The sequence below is a fragment of the Mercenaria mercenaria genome, chromosome 5, assembly GCF_021730395.1.
Source record: "Mercenaria mercenaria strain notata chromosome 5, MADL_Memer_1, whole genome shotgun sequence".
Classification (NCBI taxonomy): domain Eukaryota; kingdom Metazoa; phylum Mollusca; class Bivalvia; order Venerida; family Veneridae; genus Mercenaria; species Mercenaria mercenaria.
In genome coordinates this window covers 12,297,188-12,320,283 of record NC_069365.1, presented here as the reverse complement: position 1 = coordinate 12,320,283, position 23,096 = coordinate 12,297,188, and the positions used below count along the sequence as shown (strand labels likewise).

Here is a 23,096-nt window from a genome sequence, read left to right as displayed (position 1 = left end):
GATTTGCTGCTGATGTGTACAGTATCAACACATAAGAAAACTTACTGCTGATGTGTACAGTTTTAACACATTAGAAGACTTACTAAATCTTACAAAATCTGGCACTATTAGTGACAAACGCCGTCGAAGTGTGCCCAAGAATGCTACAGTTGCCTGCGCAAAATATGCCAGAATAGTTTAGGTATGACTCATTTTGCGACCAGATTAAAGAAGTTGTCCGTAAGTAGCCTTGACCTTGGATCTAGGGTCTGGGTCTTAAACTTGACACATCAACTCATCATAGGGAAGAATTGTTACAAGTAATTTCTGATGAATGGCAGAGTTAATGACCGGACAAGAAAGATACAGTGTTAAGTCTAAGTGTGACTTTTACCTTGAAACTAGGGATCTTGGGCTTGTGTCTGAAACGTCATTTCAATATAGGGAACGTTTATGCCATGTAATTTTAAAATATCTTCATCGATGGAAGAGTTATGGAACGGACAAGAAACACAGCATGTATATCGTTAACCTCTAAATGTGACCTTGACCTTAGAGCTGGTGGTCTTGTTGTTATACAAGACACATTTTCTCGTTATGGGGAATATTTAAGCCATGTTATTTCGAAATTCATAAATAACTGACACAAGTTACGAACCGGACATGAAACAGACCCTATTAAACTTTGACATGACTTCTAAGTGTTAACTTGATTTTGGAGTTAGGGGTCTGGGTCTTGCGCGTAACACGTACATTGCCTCATCATGGTAAACATTTATTCCAAGTTGTTTCAAAATCCCTTCATGGATAACAGAGCTATATACTGGACACGAAAAAGATCCTATTAACCTATGACTTCTAAGTTTGACCTTGACCTTGGAGCAAAGAATCTTGGTCTTACGCATGCCACATTGTCTGATTATGGTTACCATTTATGTCAAGATATTTCAAAATCCCTTCATGGATGGCAGAAATATGGACCGGACACAAAAACAAATCCTGTTAACATTTGAACTCTAAGTCTGACCTTGACTTTGGAGCTAGGGGTCTGGGTCTTGCCCATGACACATCGTCTCATTAAGGTCAACATGTATGCTAAGTAATTTCAAATCTTCCTGATAAATGGCAAAGTTACGAACCGGACACGAAACAGACCCAATTAACGTTTGACTTCTAAGTTTGACTGTGACCTTGTAGGGATCTGAGTATTACACACGAAACGTCGATTCATTGAGGTTAATATTTATGCCAAACTCTTTCAAAATTCCTTCATGGATGGCAGAGTTACAGCCCGGACAAGAATTAACAAAGTTACGGTCGGGCGGACGGACGGACAATGCGATTTAAATATGCTCACCTTCGGGGCATAAAATGAAAGAACATACTGTAGTGTAAATAAAACGTTATTTGCTGAAACTTCGTTAAAAGATGTAAGGATGCAATTGATAAATAAAACCTAAAATTATCAACTGTTTTTGTAAAATTCTTGAAATAGCTATATGCTTAATAACTTGATAATAACATAATATACATTTGATATTAACAAAATCTGAAAAGTAGCTCCCTCGGAAGCACCGAGGACAAGGCTTATAGTAAATATTGCCGACTCGATTTGATTGAGACCGCATAAGCTGTAGTTTGTTTAATTTGTACACTAGTCAGCAGTGTACATGTATCTAGACAATTTGCAACCATGCTCTGCACGGAATTTCACGGATCAGAGAGATAGACTGGCTATATTCATCACTACAACACGGCAAACTGTAGGGAATCTAAAGTGGTAGTATATTCATGGCATGCTTTTCGGTGGTGTTTTAGCAGGAGAGAAAACGTGTGTTAACAGAGAGATTCTCGCGCTCACGTGCTGTTATAACACCTTTTTATATATGCGCGTTCCGTTGCAAAACGTAAACGTATTACGGCCCCAAAACGGGTAATTCAAAAGGAAATGACGTCAACGGGAAAAAACGTAGACTTTACCGCGCATTTCATGGAAATTTAATGACGTTGAGGGACAATATATTCATTTACCAGATTTTTACGCATTTTATGCTAGAATAGCGTTAACGCATGTTCTTTTCGTGTTGTAACATCTTCAGAATCCCTCGGGAATCGTTGGTACCCTCGCCCTATCGGGCTCGGGTACCAACCATTCCCTCGGGCGAGTGTACAAACGATTCCCGAGGGATTCTGAAGATGTTATAACACGAAAAAAACATGCGTTATCCCTACATTATCATTTTTATTTAATGGCTTTATTACACTCCCGTGACGTCAAACATGTGATTAAAGTAATTATTGCATGTCGTACCTGGACGTTACGTTAATAATATGTGATGCTTTAAGCACTGATATTTGCAATAGGGGTAAATGACCTCAAGGGGAGGGGTGCGGTCATTACTGTTTGTTACAATAAGGTTGTTATTATTAGTATTTTCATTATAAATATTGTTATAATAATAATAATTATTATTATTATTATTTACAACGCCATTGAATAAACCATTATTATTCCTTCTCTTGAGAAGTAATATTATAGTTTGTTTAGTCACACTTGACTGAGCTACTGATATCGAAAGCTGTTGTCATTACAAGCTGGCCAGTCAAACTCCGTGACCTTAGAAATAACCTCTGACGTTAAAACTATTCTTTCCTAATTGAGGCTACTCTCTGACTGAACGCGTCCATGGATTACATATTACTAAATCCGAGGATGGTTGACTGATATTTTTTATTTCCTCCATTCTTGAAGAACATAACATATGTACAAACAAATTTACATGTAAACAACTAAATATTATCGTTATCTTCAAATGCATGGTTAATATGTGAAAACAAACCCCATTGCGACCCTCTAATTATGTGTAACAAATTCACGCATCGAATCATAACGGATTGACCAGGTCAATGTCTTATTGCCGTATTTACTCAACTGAAAGTGGTAACAGATTTAATTTGTTGTTGGATTTAACAATTTATGTTAAATAATAACTAGCGTAAATACCTACTTGACATTTTTGGCAGTATATTATTATTTATTATTATTATTATTATTATTATTATACCAGATTTATATAGCGCCCTTTTCATGATCAATTTCACGTTCAAAGGCGCTTTACATAGTTCAAATGCAGCCACACAGGGCGCATAATTCATCCTCTACTAGTACAGACACAGAGCGATCTGACTAGAGGGACAGAGTGAGACAAAGCCCCCATGACAGAGAGATCAGAAATCAGATACAGACTTGTCCGGCTAACTTAGCCTAGCTCGTTGCGAATAGACAGCATGGTTCTTTAACGTGCCCAGTGTATAGCACTGATACACGCAAGGATTGCCTGGGTTCCTGACCAGTACACCTCTAGTTGGGTGTGAAACACTTAAAAGCGTTTCTGAAAATTCCCAAGTAGCTGCCGGGGATCGAACCCCCGACCTCAGGATTGGAAGGCCAGTGTGCAAACCACTGAGCTATCCGTATAAAACAGACATTGCAACCAAAATTTTACAAGATGATCATTATATATTTATATAGATGTGCCCTAGAAGGAACTTTTGGTATGCTTTAACTTGTGTATAAAAACAGGCGTTTAATCGAATTATTCAGTTTCAGTTTAATTGTCAGCCTGTGTTCTATACGCAATCACAGACTGTGGGCTAGTAAAACTATTCGTAATTTTATTGTACAAATTTTACTTAAAAATCAAACTACATGTGTATAGGAAAAAGTTTAATATCAGTAATCAAGAGAATCTTCTGTTGTTTTTTTAACTGACTCAGTTGCTCAAAACCTTATTGGATGCAGGAATAACATTGAACATTTCATACTTTTTTAAAGTTTTTTATCCAGTAACATAAGACAACTCATCAGATTTTGCTAAAAATAGCTGTTGCGACATAATTTTCAAGCAGTTACCCTAACTGTAGATTTTTTTTGTCCTGCTTTGTCATTTTTTTACTCTGTTCTGCATGCAAATTTCACATTTAAACTGTTAAATATGTCCATTTTTACCTCTGATTACCAGAAATTACCAGAAATTAGCGATCTTTAGACTATACATATCCAGTGTTTGAAAACAAAAACACAGTCAAAACAGTAAAAATGTGATATTCTGGGTTTCATCCTCATTTACAACAAAATTGCAATAAACATATCATTTCCTATCAAATTCTAGTCAAAGTAGCCCATTTCCACCTTACTCTGGTCACATTTCAATTTTTACCAATGCTATCTTATAGGTTACAAAACATTTTAAATAGTTGTTCTTCTTTATTCTATATAAAATTGACATATTTCCAATGGCCACAGCACTCGGGACTCATTTGAAATGTCTGTAACTTGCATTTTCTTGCGGAATATTGTCTGTGGTGAATTGAAATCCGAAGAAATATGGGGATAATTTTGATACAATAGAAATATTTTCAGCCAAACACACAAACTGCAAATTTTTTTTATGTTTTTCTTTTATTATTTTTTTTTTTCGTTATGAAAATGCTACCTACTTGTCAAGCATAGATCTGATCTGTCATGTGATTTCAGCAAAAAATGCAAAGAAAATAAGAAAAATAGCTGACAAGAGCAAAATGAAAAAAAAACAAAACAATTTTTTCGCACCCCTTTCCTATTTAGTGTCTGTATGCCAGTAAAAGGTGTTGTTTCTGTGGTCCAGTTGGAAGTCACGGTACAAAGTTTTAGTTATATATTTTAAGCATTCAGTTTCGGGTTTCATTATTTAGGCATTTTATGGGTCAGATAGTAGTCCATTGTGTGCTGTACATATCTTATAACTTTGTTTTGTTGCCAGTTTGTCAGAATAAAGTAACACATATTGGAAGTGAATTATCTCCCTTTGATTGTTTATAATTATTATATACATGTATAACCTTTTAACTGTTTCAGTAAGGTATTTTGGGCTTGACAATAATATTTTCATGAAAGGTAAGTTTGCAAGGCATTCTAAATAACAAAATTGTGTTCTGATAAAATAGATTTAAGTTTAGATGGTCTAAAGTTGTGTGAAAATAACATAAAATATCACTTTTGAGATGCTTAACAATCGTTTATTTGAGAGTAAAACATTTCTAAAGAGAAAATTTAATTTTCTTGACAAGGTTATGATTTCCCCTATTTACCGTTGCACCAAATTATGTTTTTCTATCTATAATGGGAGCAGCAGCTTTGACCCCGTAGCCAAAAACAAATAAAATATGCAATATTGAACCAGGAAGTAATCATATCTGATCTTCATGAAAATAGGTCAGAAGGTTTGTCTTTGTAAAATCAGGGTCAAGTCTAAACCTCGGTTATCTGAGTCATAAAAACCTTCTTAGCACTATAGAGGCAATATTTTCTATTTGATGTATATGAAATTTAGTTTATGAAGTCATAATAAACTTGAATACAAATACTAGTATTGCCGATTCCTGAGATCAGACACAAGGTACATCATGATCAAATCATAGAAAAAAACTTTGTTGACCATCTAGATTCTAGAGACCTTGTGATCTACTTTTGACCAAGATTTAAAATTGTCTGACATTTTGTGAAGACCAATATTCTGACAAAGTCGCGATTCGACTTGGACAGAATTGTGAATTTATTACCTCGTACGACGACGACGGACGAAAGACACAGGGCGATCACACCAGCTAATATTGCTCTCTTTATCTCAGAGGCACATCTTCTAATGTTTAAGAACATTTCAGTAAGTGTAATGACGGTAGGTAAATCACTTTTGGCGATATGTGTGATACAAATTTTCTTTGACGGACACTCGGACGGACCAACAGACAAAATCAAATGCATATCCTCCACAGCATAGTTGTGGAGAAATAAGTCAGGTCTTATCATCATTATTTGTAGGCATCTAATATCATTATAATTGTCATGTTGAGATGATTCCCTTGAAATATCGATCGTCCTATGTGCCCTAGGTGTCCACATTCCAGTTTGTCTTGATACGCACATGTCCAGTAGGAAAAGAAGTACTGAAGTAATTTCTTGATAATACCGGAATAATAATGTATACATCAGAAATGGAAGTGAAAATCTACCGATCATCACTATCAAATAATTCATATTTTGCTCTGAATGATATAATTCTTTATTTGTTATACGAAATTCAAGAACATAGACGAAGCAGCTATTTTTGATGTTATTTAAAGAGAATTCCTATAGTTTTTTTCCTTTCATAGAATTTTTTTAAATTCACATATATGATAGGAACATTTGTGCTGAAAACAATGAACAAATAAAAACAATAGGTCACCAGGCTTGTTTTTGTGAAAAAATGTTTTGAACACACCCACTGTTGCTGGAACTGCCGGCGATTTTTCAACATTTTCATAATTTTCTGCCTTTTTATAAATACCAACTAAAATATACATCCAGGCAGCACAATACGGTTTTTTCTTTTTACAGATTTTATTATATACTTATTTGATATCATAGTCATATTTGTATACTCTGTCCTTACAATAATGGGTACAAATGAAAAAAAATATTGTTTCATATTTACTTTTGTGAACTTTTTTCAATGAAACATACCCATAGTGAAGAATATTTTTTTAAAATTTTGAAAAAACTCTTTCTAGAATTTTTTCTTTTTCTTCTTGTGTATAGATAATTGTATTGTGAGCATAAAAAATGGCTAAAAATGTATGGGTCATCAGGCTAAATTTTATGTTAAGACCGCTAGAATACAACACTTAACTTTTTGCCGGTATATCTTTTTGCCATTCCTCACCACAAACCCTTTCGGCGGGGGATACCAGTTTTAAAAATTCTTAATTCTTTCTATAATTGAATACTAAATAATCTGAAAGGTGATATTGTCTTATCAGTACTAAGTCAATTATCTTACATTATATGAACAACACTGTCTTGGTACTAAAATGCGATGTGAAAAACACAACCACAAAAATAGCAAGATATCTGTCAGGCATGATACTTGTCAATACAACATAAACCAGTATCAACATTTGATTACTGATATAATTTATCAAAAATGTTATTTCATTCAAAATTACTCATATTTAAGATTGTCTGTAACATGTTTCAACAAATGTTTACTTCAGTTCAGTTTTCCATAGAAAGTGTTGGTTGCGCAGAAAGATGCGCATAAAAAACTATAGGAATTCCCTTTAAGAAATACAACATATCTCAACACAGAACACATTGTTCAACTATATACACGATAATGATATAATATTGCAAAATGCAGATTTGCCATACGGTTAATAGTTTAATGATTAATTTTTTAAATAATATGTTTGTATATGAGACTGATATCAAATAACTTGACTCTTGAAACTTAATATAAAACTGATATGTTTAGACAGTATTGAAATAAAATCAAAGGTTAGCTTTTGTTTCCCCTAGCAGTTAGCCAAGGAAGTCAAACTTCGCTTTTGTCTTCTTTCCAGTCTGTTGTTCCACTGCCTCTACTTTAAGCTCAGTTCCACTAAATGTCATTTGTACACTCACTGATCTATCCGTGCCTGACCCACCAATTTCTACAGTCAGATTCCCAACAAGTGTAGAACTTGGATCCGTGACAAATGTCGGATCCGCCTGGTCAGAAGCATAAAATGAAAATACCATTGCCTTTGAGCTTTTCGAAGTAGGCAAGTATGACTGTGTGACCTGGCTCATTCCATATTCAACCGGCTGCCCAATCTTTACATGCTTATCGAATATGTCAGCACAGAGAACTTCTCCATCATCATCAACAAACTTCTTGGCCTCTGGATGGACTCCCGCTTCGAAAGGTACAGATGTTTTGACTCCGTATGTGTATCTGCAGCGCCGTTCCTGTATGACAGACGGATTATGACCAAAAATAACAGCCCCTTTAAGCACCGCAAGGCCTGGGTCTGCTGGTATAATGATCCTTTTGTCCGGCATTGTCTTCCGTATAACATCTTGGAGCATGGGGGACTCGGAAAATCCACCAACCATAAGAATAGTAGGGACATCGTGCACCTGGCCTTCGGCAAATAAGGTCTTCAAGTGCTTTGCAACGCTTCCACAAGCTTCTTCAAACAGACCCTTTGCAATGTGTGCTTCCATCCGTAGTTTGTCTCCAATCCAGATGATACTTTTATCATACTTTGGTTTTGTTTTGATGTGTTCCTTGATATCTTTGCCTTTTTGCTTTTTAAATCCTTCATTTAGAGCAATCGGTACTTTAAAATTTATCTTCTCTGTCATTTCATTTTTAAAATTTCTCTTCTTTACCTCAAATTCTCTGAAAAGGTCGATGTAATCCATCATTTGAGTTGCTTGGAAGTCGTCCATTACATCGTTTCCTACTATATCAGCAAGGAGATTTCTGAACGCTATGTCTATGTAGGTGCCTCCCCAGTTTCCACCGTTAGCCTTGTATAGTTCTTTCAAAGAACCACTCGGCTGTACTTCATGAACAGTGATATCGACAGTGCCACCTGTTAAAATATCACAGAACTTCAGATTCAACGTGTGCGGATCGAAGTTTCACTTAAACATTTATGGCTAAAAGTTAATTCGATTTATTGCAGGGGCTGAAAATATATTTACTACTTCTTTAAACGTTTTAGATGTGTATGCACAGGCAGCAGTAAATACATACCTCCAGCATCAAATACGAGATACTTGGAACCCGGAGCAAAAGGCACAAAGCCACTCCCACATCCTCCAAGTGTTGTCATAGGCAAATACCGACAACAAAGGCTGGCTGCCTCTGGTTCAAGCGCAATCATCAAATGCTGATCCATAATTCCCGCCTGAAATATAAAAAAGTATCAATGTTCGTGTACGTAGTTAACACATGAAATGTCTCAATTTCTGATTCTTGTCTCATAACCATAATTAGCTTTTAATGTTAGTATAAAACGTATTTACGTAGGAAAAATCATGTTCGGGCAAAATATTGGAAAAAAAAGATTTTCGTCTGAACTTCTGTCGAAAGTTTCACATTATATATTTAGCGTCACAAACAAATGCTTCAGTTACGGTGTCATATAGTTTCAAAATGCCTGACTCACAAACGGACCATTTTAAGAGATGATTCTGGAATAACATTTCATTTACCTTATCTGCGGCTTCCCTCATAAACTGTTTAGAGGCATCATTCCAAATAGCGGGAACAGTAAGCACCCATCGGATATCATCATCCGTTATGTCTGGTAGCTGCTGCACGCATTTCTTTACATGATGATCCTTAAGGTATTTAATGCAAGCCGAGAATACATCCATTGCAGACATCTTCTTTCCCATCTCATCCTCCAACATAAATTTTCTCCTCAGATGCTGCCGAAGACAAAGTAAACGTTTTGACCATTGACTCTCGAGACCCGTATTAAAGCTTCGTTTCGAAACACATTCCTTTTGAGACCTTGATGTTTTGTATCATTTTTAAGTTAAATCTAAACGTGCTGTGTTTCTAAACCAAACTTTAAGCAGAGAACGGAATATTGACTGAATGCTTTACGAAACGGACAGAGTTAAAAGTAACAAATTATGTGACTTTGAAAACAAACCATAGTCATTTTAATGCTACTACAATGCACGATTTGTAGTTCGTTCAATAGCTAGTAAAATACGCGATTTGCAAACTTTACAAATAATTATTCACTCAATTGCTAGTTAGAGAATTGCCATTTTTCTGTGTTTTACGTGTCATTATTCATTTTATTAGTATTGTATTGAAGTATAGTTTATTTTCTTAAACCTGTGAAAGTGACTTGCGCAACACAAAGTGTAATATGTACGTTTTATATAGTTCCGTTTCAGACAAGGTAGCTTACCATCTTATCAAAAAGTTTCATTTTGAATCTTCTAAAGAAGTAGAAGTCCTGGTGTTTTTCGTCTAGTGCAAAGTCAGAGTAGTTATCTTCAGCTTCGAATCCGAATGAATGAAATTTCTTGTTTCTGTCGAATAGAACACAAGTTGATGTCTTTAATGACATAAGGTTTCCGGCACCCCATGTGTTCGCACATACCTAAAAAGGAAAGAAAAAAGACTGGCATCAAATGTATTAAACAAGCATGCTACTTAGATTTAATAATAGAAAGTGTAAATATCTAGTCATCTTAACAGCATTTTGATTTTCGAAAAATGAAAGTGTTTCAATGTTTACATTTTCTACTGCTTAAGAATGCATAATTTGGTTTAGAGTGACAAGTGCTTAATGTCGTTATTTATGCAATGATAAAGATTCGTACCTTTAGCGGGTCTTTGCCGTGGTCAGTCCTTGTAGAGAATGCATATCCAGAATATGCAGTTCCAAAATCGATGGCAGCAACCAATAGGTAGTCTTCGTTTGGCGTCCCCATTGATCCTTTCCCAGCTTTACCTTCAGTTAAGCCAAAAACACACAAAAATATAGAAGTATTGCTCTACTAACTAACTTTAGACTTACATTTTGATATTTACAGTAATAAATACGATAGACTCTTTGCGATTAAGTTACATTTTACCATTGCGCAGCGCTTGTCATCCTATCCTAACAGGCATTGTTGTTTACGCCGCAATGCAAATACGAAGGCCTTCGTGATATATTCTTACGCATAAGAACTCAAAACACGGGTTATTCTACGATAAACCCCACTTGACAACTTATTATTTCTTAATTAATCAAGAGAGGGAACAGTAATATGTTACTACAGCGTATATCACACGAGTATTCTTTAGTCAACTAATGTGTACATGTCACATGTGTCGTATTTAATCGTAAATTTGCGTCTGCTTAAAACCACACTGAAATTATTAAAGGACAATTTAAATTTCACTAAGGATCGCATGGCTTTGATCGACATTGAAGATATATTTAATCCAACAATGTCATTGGTCAAAGAAAATACTCAGATTTTGAAAATGCTTTTGAGTTAATATTATCAATATAAATGCCTTTTTGACGATTTATTTAGTTATATATTTTTTCATTCTAAATAAATGTACGTAGTTTTGCATTTGCTAAAATCGTGTATTGTGATTATTTGTTTTATTGGAATATGTAAACTATTCATATTTGAACGATATAGAATATTGTGATCTATGATTATGGGTTGAGGAAAAACAAGTGCAATTTCAATGCGGATCGTGCAGAAAAGAATGCCACGCCGAATGCCTTAAGTGTGAGCTAATCAATGTTTAAAAGTATTAAAAATTTGGATCCTTACACAACTTACAAAATAAGTTTCAAATCATAAACTATGTCTACAAGGCAGTTATCACTATTTATGTAGATAATATACACTTGGTGACTTTCCCAAACAAACAAAACGATATATACACGGAATCATGAAAAGACATGAAAACACTTCGATTTCTGATTCCCACTGCGTAAAAATACTTTTTAACAAATTTTGCAGTCTGCTTAATAACTTATCTTTAATAAGGCTCTTGCAGTAAATTGTAATAAATTATTTGTTAGAATCATAGGATTTAATGAAAAATTAAATCTAATAACTGTTGAATCTACCATAAGAAAAGCACATGATGAAATCCCTCGAAGATTCTTCTCATTTTGCATCTTCAAGATATCTTGATTACTATGAAAAGTTGTCTCACATTTTTAGATTCTATTTGAAAAAAAAAAATGCATGGAATTTCAAACGGGAGAACACACTGCAATATTTAAGATATCTTAAAATGAAAATTTCATAAAACCATCCCTGGATATGCTTATGATTATGAAAAGCTCATACTTGGATCTTGAGAACAATACCCAACACATCTTGATACGGAAAGGGCTGAATCAAACATTAACTCTGCCACCTCAAGAAATAAATGAGGATAAATATGCAAGTTAATTAATTATTTCGTATCCCATAAAATCGTTTCTCATTTTTCCATTTCCAATAAAAATTTATTCACCAGATTCAATTTGAATCTGGAGTTCGAAATTGGAGCATTTACTGTATCTTACGCTATCCTGGAGTATTCGCCCATATGGGTTACCGGGGGCTAAAATGTTGGATATAAATCGGTCGTACAGAGCCAGTTCATACAGAGCACACTACATCAATGGCTGAGTCAAGAAATAATCATATATATATATCAAATAAGCAGTCTGACTTGTTGTTTTTGTATTTAATAATACCCGTAACAAAAAGAAAATATTGTCATCTGTATTAAAAACAAAATCACACATCCTCTTACATTACGAAACGTACAATGCCACGTTTCGATTATCTTATTTATGATATGAACTGTTAAAACTGGCATTCCTGTTAAGAAATATCAATTTGTTCTACGTTTCACTTTTTGTTTTCGTTTTCAAAAACGAAAGCAGTTTCGTTGTTAAATACGAAAACATTTTCGTTGTTAAATACGAAAGCATTTTCGTCGTTAAATGAGATAATATTTCGGAATTAGAAAGTCTGAAAACGAATACTTGTATATATAAACCAAAGAAGATGTACCTACCACCGAACAACGATTTCGTCGGTTCTTTAAATTTCCTTCCTGGTTCATTTCGTAGTAGCTCATTTATCAGTTAGTTCTGAGTAAACATTATGTTTTAATACTTCCGGCTAAATTCAAGGACACGGTATTGTTCTTTTAAAGTTAATCAACAAGATTAGGTAGACCATGTCATATACCATTAAATTAATTTGACTCGTGCTAGTATTTCGTATTTATTATTATTATTACTGTTTTAACTGGGAAGATTTTGAGACCTCGAATGCTTACTTAAATTCCCTAGAATTATTTGTAATGCAAACCAAATTAAACCTTAGAGTTTCTTTTTAAGGACGTTGCATTATTAACATCTAATCCTAAACAGTTTCATTTCTTGAATTGTCGCTTTTTGCAAGGTCCCGACATAAACTATACATTAATGTACAGGAATCTAAAGATATATAATGATGGTAGCAGATTGGTTTTGATTTCTTATCAAAATAATGTCTATTTTATGACCAAAATGCTTTTTTCTATTGTAAAAATCGGGAAAATAATTATTTTTAGACTTTTTCCAAATGTTTGGCATAGAGCAGATATGAACTATTCACAAATACATCTTATCGTCAAAATGGTTAAATTTTATAATGTAAAATGCCCCACCAAAATACCTTTTTATGACGAATTTGAAAATTCAAAACGTTCATTCGGAGTTGTTTTGAATAGTGTATAGTACCAAAGGTATTGTCTTATACTAAAATAGATTTTTTTTTCAACTATTACATGTCTAAATATGAGAAGCATTACAGGTCGGGGTAAGGTTAGGATTTATAGATTGTATTTTGTCTAAATTATAAATCATTTCTAACAGAGAAAGTTTGTAAAATTACTAATTATGAATCATTTCTAACATAGAAATTTTGTAAAAATACAAATGATGAATCATTTCTAACATAGAAAGTTTGTAAAAGTGCTCTTTTAAACTCATCACAGAGTTTAATCGACGGGTGAATATGAAAACGAGGTCAAAGTGCATACAGAAAAGAAGCACACAGTTTTCTTTTGCATTCACCCCTCGGTTTAAGAAAGTTAAATTGCATGTAAGCAGGTTTCTCAGAAAATACTGGGCCAAATGTGTTCAGACTCCACCAGCGACTTTGACATAAAGAATGGATCTCATTGGACAGGTTTCATAATTCTGAGTTACAATTTGGCAAAAGTATGGCCCATTTTAATTGAGAAATACATATGAAAATTTTGTATTTAAACATAATTTTCAGGAACTATTGTGTGCTAAGATGTGTTACTTCCTAAACACACGAAACAAGTATTTCCACTTCTATAAACTCAACAACACATTCATCCAGCCGGTACCTCTCGTCCGCTCTACCCTGGATTACAAATCTTCTTTTGGGATCTATAAAATTCAACAGACAGCATGCTTTACTCAGAATTTCTCATGACGAGGACTGTGTCACCAACATGCCGCAAGAGCCCAACCAGAGCTGCTACTAAGCGTACCCACCCACCCCTAGTGTAAAACCAGCACTGGGATCACATATACAGTCAGATATAAATAAAGATGGTTCCAGATTTTAAATAAAAGTCAATATAATTTATAACTTGAGTACCAGAATATAATTTAATGAGATTAAAGTTGGAGAAATTGTATAGTTTCAATTCATAAAGTACATGTAATTCATCATGAACGCTAAAGAATTTCATATTCATTGGAAATAAGTCTTACAAATCAAGTTTACATGAAGCGCATTTTCAATAATTTACAGACTCTTTCTTTCAAAAACAAATCTTTCCTCCTCCAAAGTTCACTGTTACCAATTAAAAGTTTAGAGCAGCAAGATTGCTCAATAAAAACATTTCATATTTAGACTTCGATTTTGGCCATTTGAGTTATCCCTTACTTTGAAAAAAGTTTTCTTTTCAAAAAAGAACATAGTTATGTCTGCCTAAAGTCTGTAGCATGAAGTACCTCCATTCTGGAAAGTTTAAGCAAATTGTTTCAGGAAGTGGCAACTTTTACTGAATAAATGAGGTATCCAGCCATTGTTAAAATGCCAGTACGTTAAAAATGATTGAAAGTACTTGTCGCTAATAACATCAAATTTTCAACAAAATTAAAGAGTAGCATCATATAAATTTCTTCATTTTACGACTTCAGTCCATTTGTGAAAAGTCACAAAACATACATCAAAATACCTAGAATTACACGTTATGAGGGAAGAACAAAATAAGATCGTCGGCGTACCCTATCGAAACAGATCTTTAGGTTTTGTATAATATTTGATTTTCTTGTAAAGCTAAAGATCCTCACCTCTGCATTCTTATAACTGGGTTCACCTGTTTTCTAAAAACACAACTTTTATGTACTTTTGTGACTTTTTGAAAAATAGGGTGTGGTTATTAAATGAATAAATTGAGATCCTTGAAATACCTAATATTTTTCAAATGTTGATATGTTATTGAGAAAATATTGATCTAAACGTATGTATACATTCCAAAAAGTACATTCAGTAACTTTTAGGACATTGGCGATAGAGCAAATGGTGTGTGAGCTGTTTTGTTCAGTGAATTGTATAATGTTATGATACCACTGAATGTTATCAGATAGCGCAATCATCCTGCAAAAAGTCATGTATACTCATGAACTCTAACACAACTGTAATTTAATGAAATGGCCAATTAAGATACCTTCTTAAACGCATTCAAGTGCAAAAATTTTGTTTAAACTTGTTAACCAAGTTCACTAGAAAATAAATTCTAAATTTTCCTTTAAATTAACCTTTAAATCCCTCGTGTCAATAACGTTGTTGAAAGAACTATCACCATTTACACATCACTCACCAGAGCAAAAGCTTAAAGTACCTAATATGTTACTGCGCCTTTTAAGCATGAAGAGGCCTTTGGTCATAATGATATTCACATTTTTCAAAACAACCTGTCAGTAGTGCATGATTTCGAGTTGAGAACTGGAAACATTAATACCGAGAATAATCGAATTCGTATTCAAATTTGTTTATTGAAAAGAATAAAGTTTATACGATGATTTAGAAAGCTTTACACACAACTGTAAAAGTACAACTCTTTGTTAATTTATATCTTTGTTGAAGCAATCAGATTTAAAGAAAACAATACCAGTTAGATCTACATTTGAGTCTTTGTAGAGAAACAAATTTGGGAAGATTTATTTCGTTATTAGTTATTGGTTGCTGATGTTCTGGGGATACCAATATATAACTTTCCAAAGTTTATTCGAATTTTGAATTTAAGTCGTGTAAAAGTAGAAATAAAAAGGTTTTACCCTTTGGCTTTATCTTTTGTAACATGTTTACTTTACAAAATCACTCATAATGCTATAGTTCTTAATGTACTTGCAGTTAATACGTAAAACATCAACAATAACTCCAGTCTTGGTAAGTTTTCAGAAAGGTTCAAGTAGGGAACAGTCTCTCTAATTTTTTCATGGCAAAGACGAAGCTTTAACCTGTACATATTTTCCAGTTAATTATTATTCTTTCAAATTTGTGCCTAAGTGATTCAATGTATGACGGCGGTGCCCCACTGTGTTCCTTTGTTTGTTCGTTTTGTCCTTGTGTGTTGACTTTGTGTGCGCGCGTGTGTGTATGCTTATTGTTCGTCTTGTCCTTATGTGTTGGCTTTGAGTGTGTGTGTGTGTGTGTGTGTGTGTTGTTCGTTTTGTCCTGGTGTGTAAGCTTTGAGTGTGTGTGTGTGTGTGTGTGTGTGTGTGTGTGGTGCACGCGTTTGCGTGCTGGGGGGTTCGTTTTGAGGAGGCTGCGCTTTTGGTGCGTGGCATTCCCTGTTTGATATTTTTCTTTGTTTGTTTTGGCTCACAGACAAATGACTAAACATAAACTTTCTAACTGCTGTGACATTTCCAGCATTCAATGATTACTCAGTATATGTAAATGTTAAATATTTATACTTCACAAACATGAAAATAAAAACATACTATACTGGTTATAGATGGACAATTTGGATTTTGTATACTTAAAGGTAAGATGCCGAAAGTTCTCTTCATTACTATTACACATTACTAGTTTTGCAAAACGTAAAGGAAATCATTTTCTTATATAAACGTATTAATCATAGGGTTTACATTCTATATTGCTTTCACATTTTTAGTTTAAGATTATATACTAGTTACATGTAGACCTATCATGTAGATACACATTCATCATGCGTCTACAATGTCAGAAACTGAAATTGAAATTAAAAGGTGATTTAAACGTTTCTTTTTTCATTAAAAGTTAATTTATTACGACCGATGTTAAAATCAATCTTTTCACGGGTTGCTTCCATGAAAGGATCATTGTGCACCTGCACTCGTGTATGTTTGAGTAACTTTCACATCTGATTAAATCTTTTCACCTTTGTATTGAACTAATTTGTCGGTTTTAAGTGAGTGGTCGGAAGACTGTTCGAATCACTTGTAATTGGCAAACAGCGGCGAATACTTTTGTAAAACATGTATTTGCTTTTTCACTAGTATGTCACTAGTACTAGTATTTGACAATGTTATGGCAAATTAAGTTGAGAAAGTTATACTCTTTTTGCAATTATTTGTAAGAAATTTAGAATTAACCTTCCTTAAAAGCATCATTTTGTTCATATCAGTTATAAATTTCAAAATAATCTATTCAAGCAATCATGTAATTTTATTCCTTTCACGACCACATCTCATTTTTTTACATAAATGCATTGTATTTAGTTAACGAATAAATCTCTGATGTAAAGCAATGAATGCGTTAAGAAAAAATGGTGCCCAAATATCAAGTACAAATGTTCATCTTCGGTACAACAAGACAATTACCCTATATTTTTGTTGTTATTATGATTATCTTTTCTGACAATATAATTCGGCGCTAAGTAAAAAAAATGTTTTAACACTAATGTCACTAGATATAGTTACGCAAAAGGTCTTGCATCCAGCGATTATGCACACTTCTTCTGGCTATACCATTCTGGCACAATGCAATCAAATGTTAACCTCTAAGTACAAATGTTATGTGAAGAGCTTTTCTTACATCATTGATACTTTAAAAGTATTGCACATTTCTCAAATGTGTTTGATATTCGCAAACATTGTAATATTACATAAACGCCAGATGATTCAATTATAAAACACTGTATTCTAGTTTATAACTTCAAAAAAGAATAAACCAGAATTAGGCAAGATTCTTTAGTTATAATGACTTTTTATTCCTGTATATTAAAATTCTTAAAATTCAGCTTAATTTCTAACAATATTTATGAGTATAAAATATCAGTTTAAACAATAAAGTAGTTATTTAATATAATCTTAGGGTGGTTATCACAAATAGGTGTAACAAGGTTTGAATTGTGACGCCTTTTCCCATGCACATATGTCAGACAACATTAATGGCGGATTGTTAGAATTATCCTGAGTGTTACTGTGTCCGTAGAAAGCTTGTGGAAATGCTGGTAACACACTGGTTTGGGCTTGAATGTTTGTACTGTTGTCCACAATTGAATCACTGCAAAAATATTCACATTTATCCAAAGGTTCATTTAATAATGGTAAAAATCCTTCATTAGTCGAAGACGTTACATTTTCAAAGCCGGACGAAGAAAAAGTAGACGTTGTAATTTGATCAGCTGGTGTATGGTTGCTTAACAAAAAATCAGAAGACAATCCAGTATCACCATAAAATTGTTCGTAGGTTGAAATGGCCGGCACACAGTCTCTTGTACTATTGTTACTATCACAAAATCTAAGTTGTTGTACTTGTTGCACTTTAGGAGAAACGCTACAACTTCCGTCCGATGAATCTGAGTAAGATTCAGGACTAAAGTTTGCATTACTTCCATCATAGGCAGAAAATGCCGAGGAGTTTGCTGAGCTGTTTCCATCGCTCCATGACCCGATGAGAAGGTCATGAAAGTCTGTTTGTCCAAGAATAGATTCTATTGTATCATTTGGCAGTGAAGGTCCATTTTCGGTAGAAAGTTCATTTGAATATAAAGAATATTCATTGTTTTGAAATGTAAATTGACTCTGCATTGGGTTGTCATGGAGATCATGTCTCGGTTCCGTGAAAAAGGAAGGCGGAAGTTTTCGTTTGCGAAGTGGTGTTTTCGAAGAACTTTGCACAGTCTTTCCTGATTTATCGGAGCAACACTTTTCATGTAAAGTTCTTGGATCGAACAGAGCCTGTAAAGATTTTATTTGTACCCCGATTTGTGATGTCTCCCGCCTGTGTACCTTTTGATTTGGATGACTTTGTACCTCACTAACCTGAAATTACCAAGATGTATCAAGTCAATTCCTTAATATTGTCAATGCAATGCATATTTCACTCGCATATTGCAGTAAGTTAATGTATATAGCTACATGGTTTTTAATACACTTAACATTTTAGTTATAATAAAGTTAACTTATACCGCCAATACAATTCATTCCGTTATTTTGCCGTTGTGACAATGCTATGATTTATTTTTGTACTACCAAACATGTCCTTTTAATTCATAATACATTTTTATAGAGGTTTCACCAAGAATGTACGGATATTACCTTGTATTCATCAGGATTGCCTGTTTTGGAACTGGAGCATCTTTTCAGCTGTTTCTGTAGATATTTTCTATGGTTAACCTTCCGTTTAGATTTAGATGGCTTGTCCAGTGCCAGTTTTATATTACTGGATGCCATATCCACAAAACTGAGTAAATTTCTCGTTGCACTGTCATTGTTTTTGTCCGGTTCTGACGTTCTGAAATCTTGAAAATCGGTTTCCATTTCCGAAAAGAACTCAATGTTTATTTACCCTGTACTATATATGTTATCCTTGTCTTTCTCGAACTATTCCGAATGAAGTCAGATATAGAGGTTATGCGTTTATTTCCAAAATAGTAAAAACAGTCCTCAAAGATCGCATACTTTTGTCAACAGCAAATATATACATTCCATATAAGCCTGTAATTCCTTTAGAACAGCAATATGAATTTCATTATCTTATACAGTTATTAAATGCAACGTTTAAATATAATAGTCCAATACAAAACAGCGATTTTTGTATCAACATATACAGGAAATATTATAAAATTAAATAGACAGTAGTGTTTTGAAACAAAATTCCGATCATATCCACTTTTCGAACTTGATCTGAATAGATTTTTCTTGTCACATTTTGTTTAATTCAACACTAACAGAATTTTAGAAATGTTTATCTTTCACACGAAACGTGGGTTCCTTCTCCAGCTTTTGAATGAAACAGTCCATGCTCAAACACATCCCAAATCGTTTCTCACAATGTCTTTATATGGAGATGAAAACAGGTAATAAATTAAGCTTTCAAAAAGAGATTACCCCTGAACGTTGAGACAGGTTAATGCCTTGAAGTAGTCCCGCTTAATCAATACTGTATCAATGTCATACACAGGAGAGCCACTTTTGGCTTCGTTGCAAAAAAATATTTGCATCTGAAGCTGTCTGAGTTTTGTTTTCATACATTTTTAGGGGAATTGGTCCAATTATTCATTAATTTCTTGTATAACATACGAATAGACCGCCACAACAAAAATATTTCAGCAAAGATGGTTTTATTGTATCCTTAATTTTAAGTTAAGAAAATGGACAAAAACAAAGAAATGTGGTATATATATTATGACGAACCAATTCGTAGCACAATACAAGAATCCTGCACATAAAAACTATTTGTGAATTGAAATATAAAAATATTAAAAAAAGAAAATGAATAAATATTGTGTTCTATGGCAATTATACACTACGAATGTTTAAGTAATGTAGCCGCATAGACATACAAAATAATAAGGTAACAAATATTCCTTAATTTTCTCTGAAAAGAAAGAAAAATCGGATTCCAAGGAAACAATGCTACCTTCCCAACTCCACACCAGTAACAAGAGCTGTCAATAAAACGACCAGTGTCATAAACCTGAACGTATAGAACCGGCAGCAATCCCATAGACTAAAGTTTAAGAAAGTGATCTGGTGATATGACGGTTTACTTGTTATACTCTTGCTTATAGGGTGAATCAATGCCCATTAGTATTTTTGCGGGATAAGTTTTATTGCACTGACAGTGTGCATTACTCATGCATAGTTTGTTCATGAACATGTTGAGGGCTGAGGGCGAACGTGCACATAAAATTGAAGTAAAGAACAATCCTCAGTGTGCATACGCATTTTCCTAAGCCTGAAATAAATGAATTATTGAAAGAAGTACAACGCATTTACTCTCATGGCACTGGCGAAACTTCTTCTGCCGAAATCTATAACAAAAAGTAATTTGAGAGCTCAGCTAATGACTGCTCCCACATCATAACGTACGGACTAATCCTAATTTACGAGCCCGTGCTTCATAAAAGCGGATTAGGGCGAGCAAAGTCCCTCATTACTAACCAAATTTATTCCGTTTTACACAGGTGAAGCTCCAGAAATAGAAGGCTGTAAAACTTTTGGCTCACTGACAAGTGATCGTTAAAAGAAAGAAAACAGTCTGACATGTGAACTGAGTAAATTATTCCATTAAATAATTGAAAAATGCTGAGTTGTTTCACAATTCATTTTAACAGACTGATAGAGTACGCGCAAAGCCCAACAGATTTCTTATTAGAATATTTGTAAGTATATCCTCTAGATCATATTTGAAAATGAAAGTAGACATTGCGGACTTTATTCATATAATGGAAAAGCAAATTAGCAACAGTTTTGCATTATAAAAATCCTAGTATCTTGCAAAGGCCTGTATACCCAATGCTTTTGTTGTTTGATATTCCAGTTTTCCATCCCTTGTGATTTTTTTTATGTGTCAGCGAATATCTAAATGAAGATTCCCGCACCTGTTTTGAATAAATTACCAATTTTATAACGGATTAGAAACTTATTTATCATTTCATGTGTATTGTGATATGTCACAACGTCTAACTTCTGCTTGGGTGGACTCTAAACCTGAATTAAGCGGTTGATAAAAGTATGTTTAAATGTATACGCCAGACAGTAAACTTTTATTAAAATTACAAAATACTTTGGGATAAACATAAAAAAATCTACTTTGCCATTGCTGAAAGTTATTGCACCGATTTATGACCTGAAAAGACCTATTTGCATTATTTTCCGATTGTAATAAAATTGATTATTCAAATTTCTCAAAAGACACACTTTTTGTCATGTTTTATGGTTATATAAAACAAAGTTTAGTAACTGCCAACTTTTCTCACGATTTAGGTTATACTTGTATCGCTTACGCCTACGACTGAAAAGTTTTAAATACAGACAGAAGTATCAAAGATAAAGAAAATAACGTCCTCTGATTGAAAACTAATGTAGTTTCAAACATGGACAAATGCATGTCTTATATAATACATCGGTAAATATCATTGAAGTACATGTACATTGTAAATAGTAAATAATTGACATATTTGGTAGGATGCAACGGACCTCACGCCCAGAACCGTAGAAAATGCATATAGAGCTCTATAGATCAGCAAAGAATCTATTTTCGAATAGCATTACAATAATCAAGGCGGTGTTAACTTATCTCATGGATATAGGTACTAAGGTGAATATTTATTTCAGGGACTCGTGCCAATGTCATCTTAATTAATTCGTATATATATATATATAAAAATGGCACCCAGTCGTATGATTACTATATTAAATATTAAGTGCGTAATAAAGCCATGTAATAATAAAACTTGTAGAAGGATCCCTTGGAAGCAAAGGTTGCAACCGGTTAAGCGGAATTCTATTACACATATGTTGAATGGACTCGATGATCCCAAAGGACCAGAAAACATAACAACACTGAATCCAAGCACGGGGAGACTTTTTACAGCCGCCACACGGCACACAAAGATTGCTGTTGTGATAGTTAATAAAACCTGTAGAAAGATCCCTTGGAAACAAAGAATGCGACCAAGAATAATATCAGACTCGGTTTGATTGAGTCTGTTCATCAGAGGTAATGAAATGTGCAAACACATCTCACGCTTCCTAGCACTTTGCAAAAGAATTACAAGGCAAACATTTCTGTATATATTTAAAATGTTTACCGTATTTTGCAAAAAGCAGTCTTGGCTAAGCTTTGCAGACTTAATGATACCGCAGTTTTGTTGACATTATTTAAAATTGTTTCATTTGTCGATAAATGGAAAGGCGAATGCTCAAATATTATAGGCAGATGACAGTAAATTCTATTCTAATTATGCATTATTTTGCTAAATTACATAAGATACATGTTCTATTTTCTGAACATCCAGTTTCAATAGCTTATGATCTTGCAGCAGTAAACAATCGCACCCGAGTTGTGCATTTAACGAGCGATAATGCATTAACACTGCATACTGTTTTTGTATTATTTTCGATGTAAGGGTGTAGTCGCATATACTTAAACATTGAGTGGAGTCTTGGAGTGGTTGGAGTTTTTGAGCGGAGCCTTGAATTGGAATATTTAGGAGTAGAGATTTGGAGCAAAAATTTCTTTAATATTCAAACGTCTTGGAAAGAAATACTAAAACATATTAGCTTGCATTACATTATAGAACAGATCAATTGATTTAAACAAATACATGTAACAGTATATGGGAAAATGAACAAATTTGCTATTTCAAGAAAGATTAAATGTAAGGGTAGATTTCTCTGAAGCTCAGAGCAGTTCAAACACAGCCATAGAGCCATGCATCGCAAAGCAGGCACACAACAAAAAGAAACTCTGA

The 23,096-nt window shown here is 33.8% G+C and overlaps 2 protein-coding genes across 2 annotated transcripts; both read right to left on the bottom strand.

The window, feature by feature from the left end:
* Positions 1–2,691: 2,691 nt before the first annotated feature.
* On the bottom strand, positions 2,692–12,519 carry LOC123556467 (heat shock 70 kDa protein 12A-like). The gene is made up of 6 exons (XM_045347211.2): positions 12,387–12,519; positions 10,181–10,311; positions 9,763–9,957; positions 9,047–9,265; positions 8,586–8,739; positions 2,692–8,421 (listed from the first exon to the last, which is right to left on the bottom strand). The coding sequence occupies exons 2-6, from the start codon at positions 10,289–10,291 to the stop codon at positions 7,361–7,363; spliced, it is 1,740 nt and encodes a 579-aa protein (XP_045203146.2). The 5' UTR covers positions 10,292–10,311; positions 12,387–12,519; the 3' UTR covers positions 2,692–7,360.
* Positions 12,520–17,712: 5,193 nt separating this feature from the next.
* Positions 17,713–19,638, bottom strand: LOC123558780 (uncharacterized). Its single transcript, XM_045350646.2, has 2 exons — positions 18,934–19,638; positions 17,713–18,657 (listed from the first exon to the last, which is right to left on the bottom strand). The coding sequence occupies exons 1-2, from the start codon at positions 19,153–19,155 to the stop codon at positions 17,713–17,715; spliced, it is 1,167 nt and encodes a 388-aa protein (XP_045206581.2). The 5' UTR covers positions 19,156–19,638.
* Between the last annotated feature and the right edge of the window lie 3,458 nt (positions 19,639–23,096).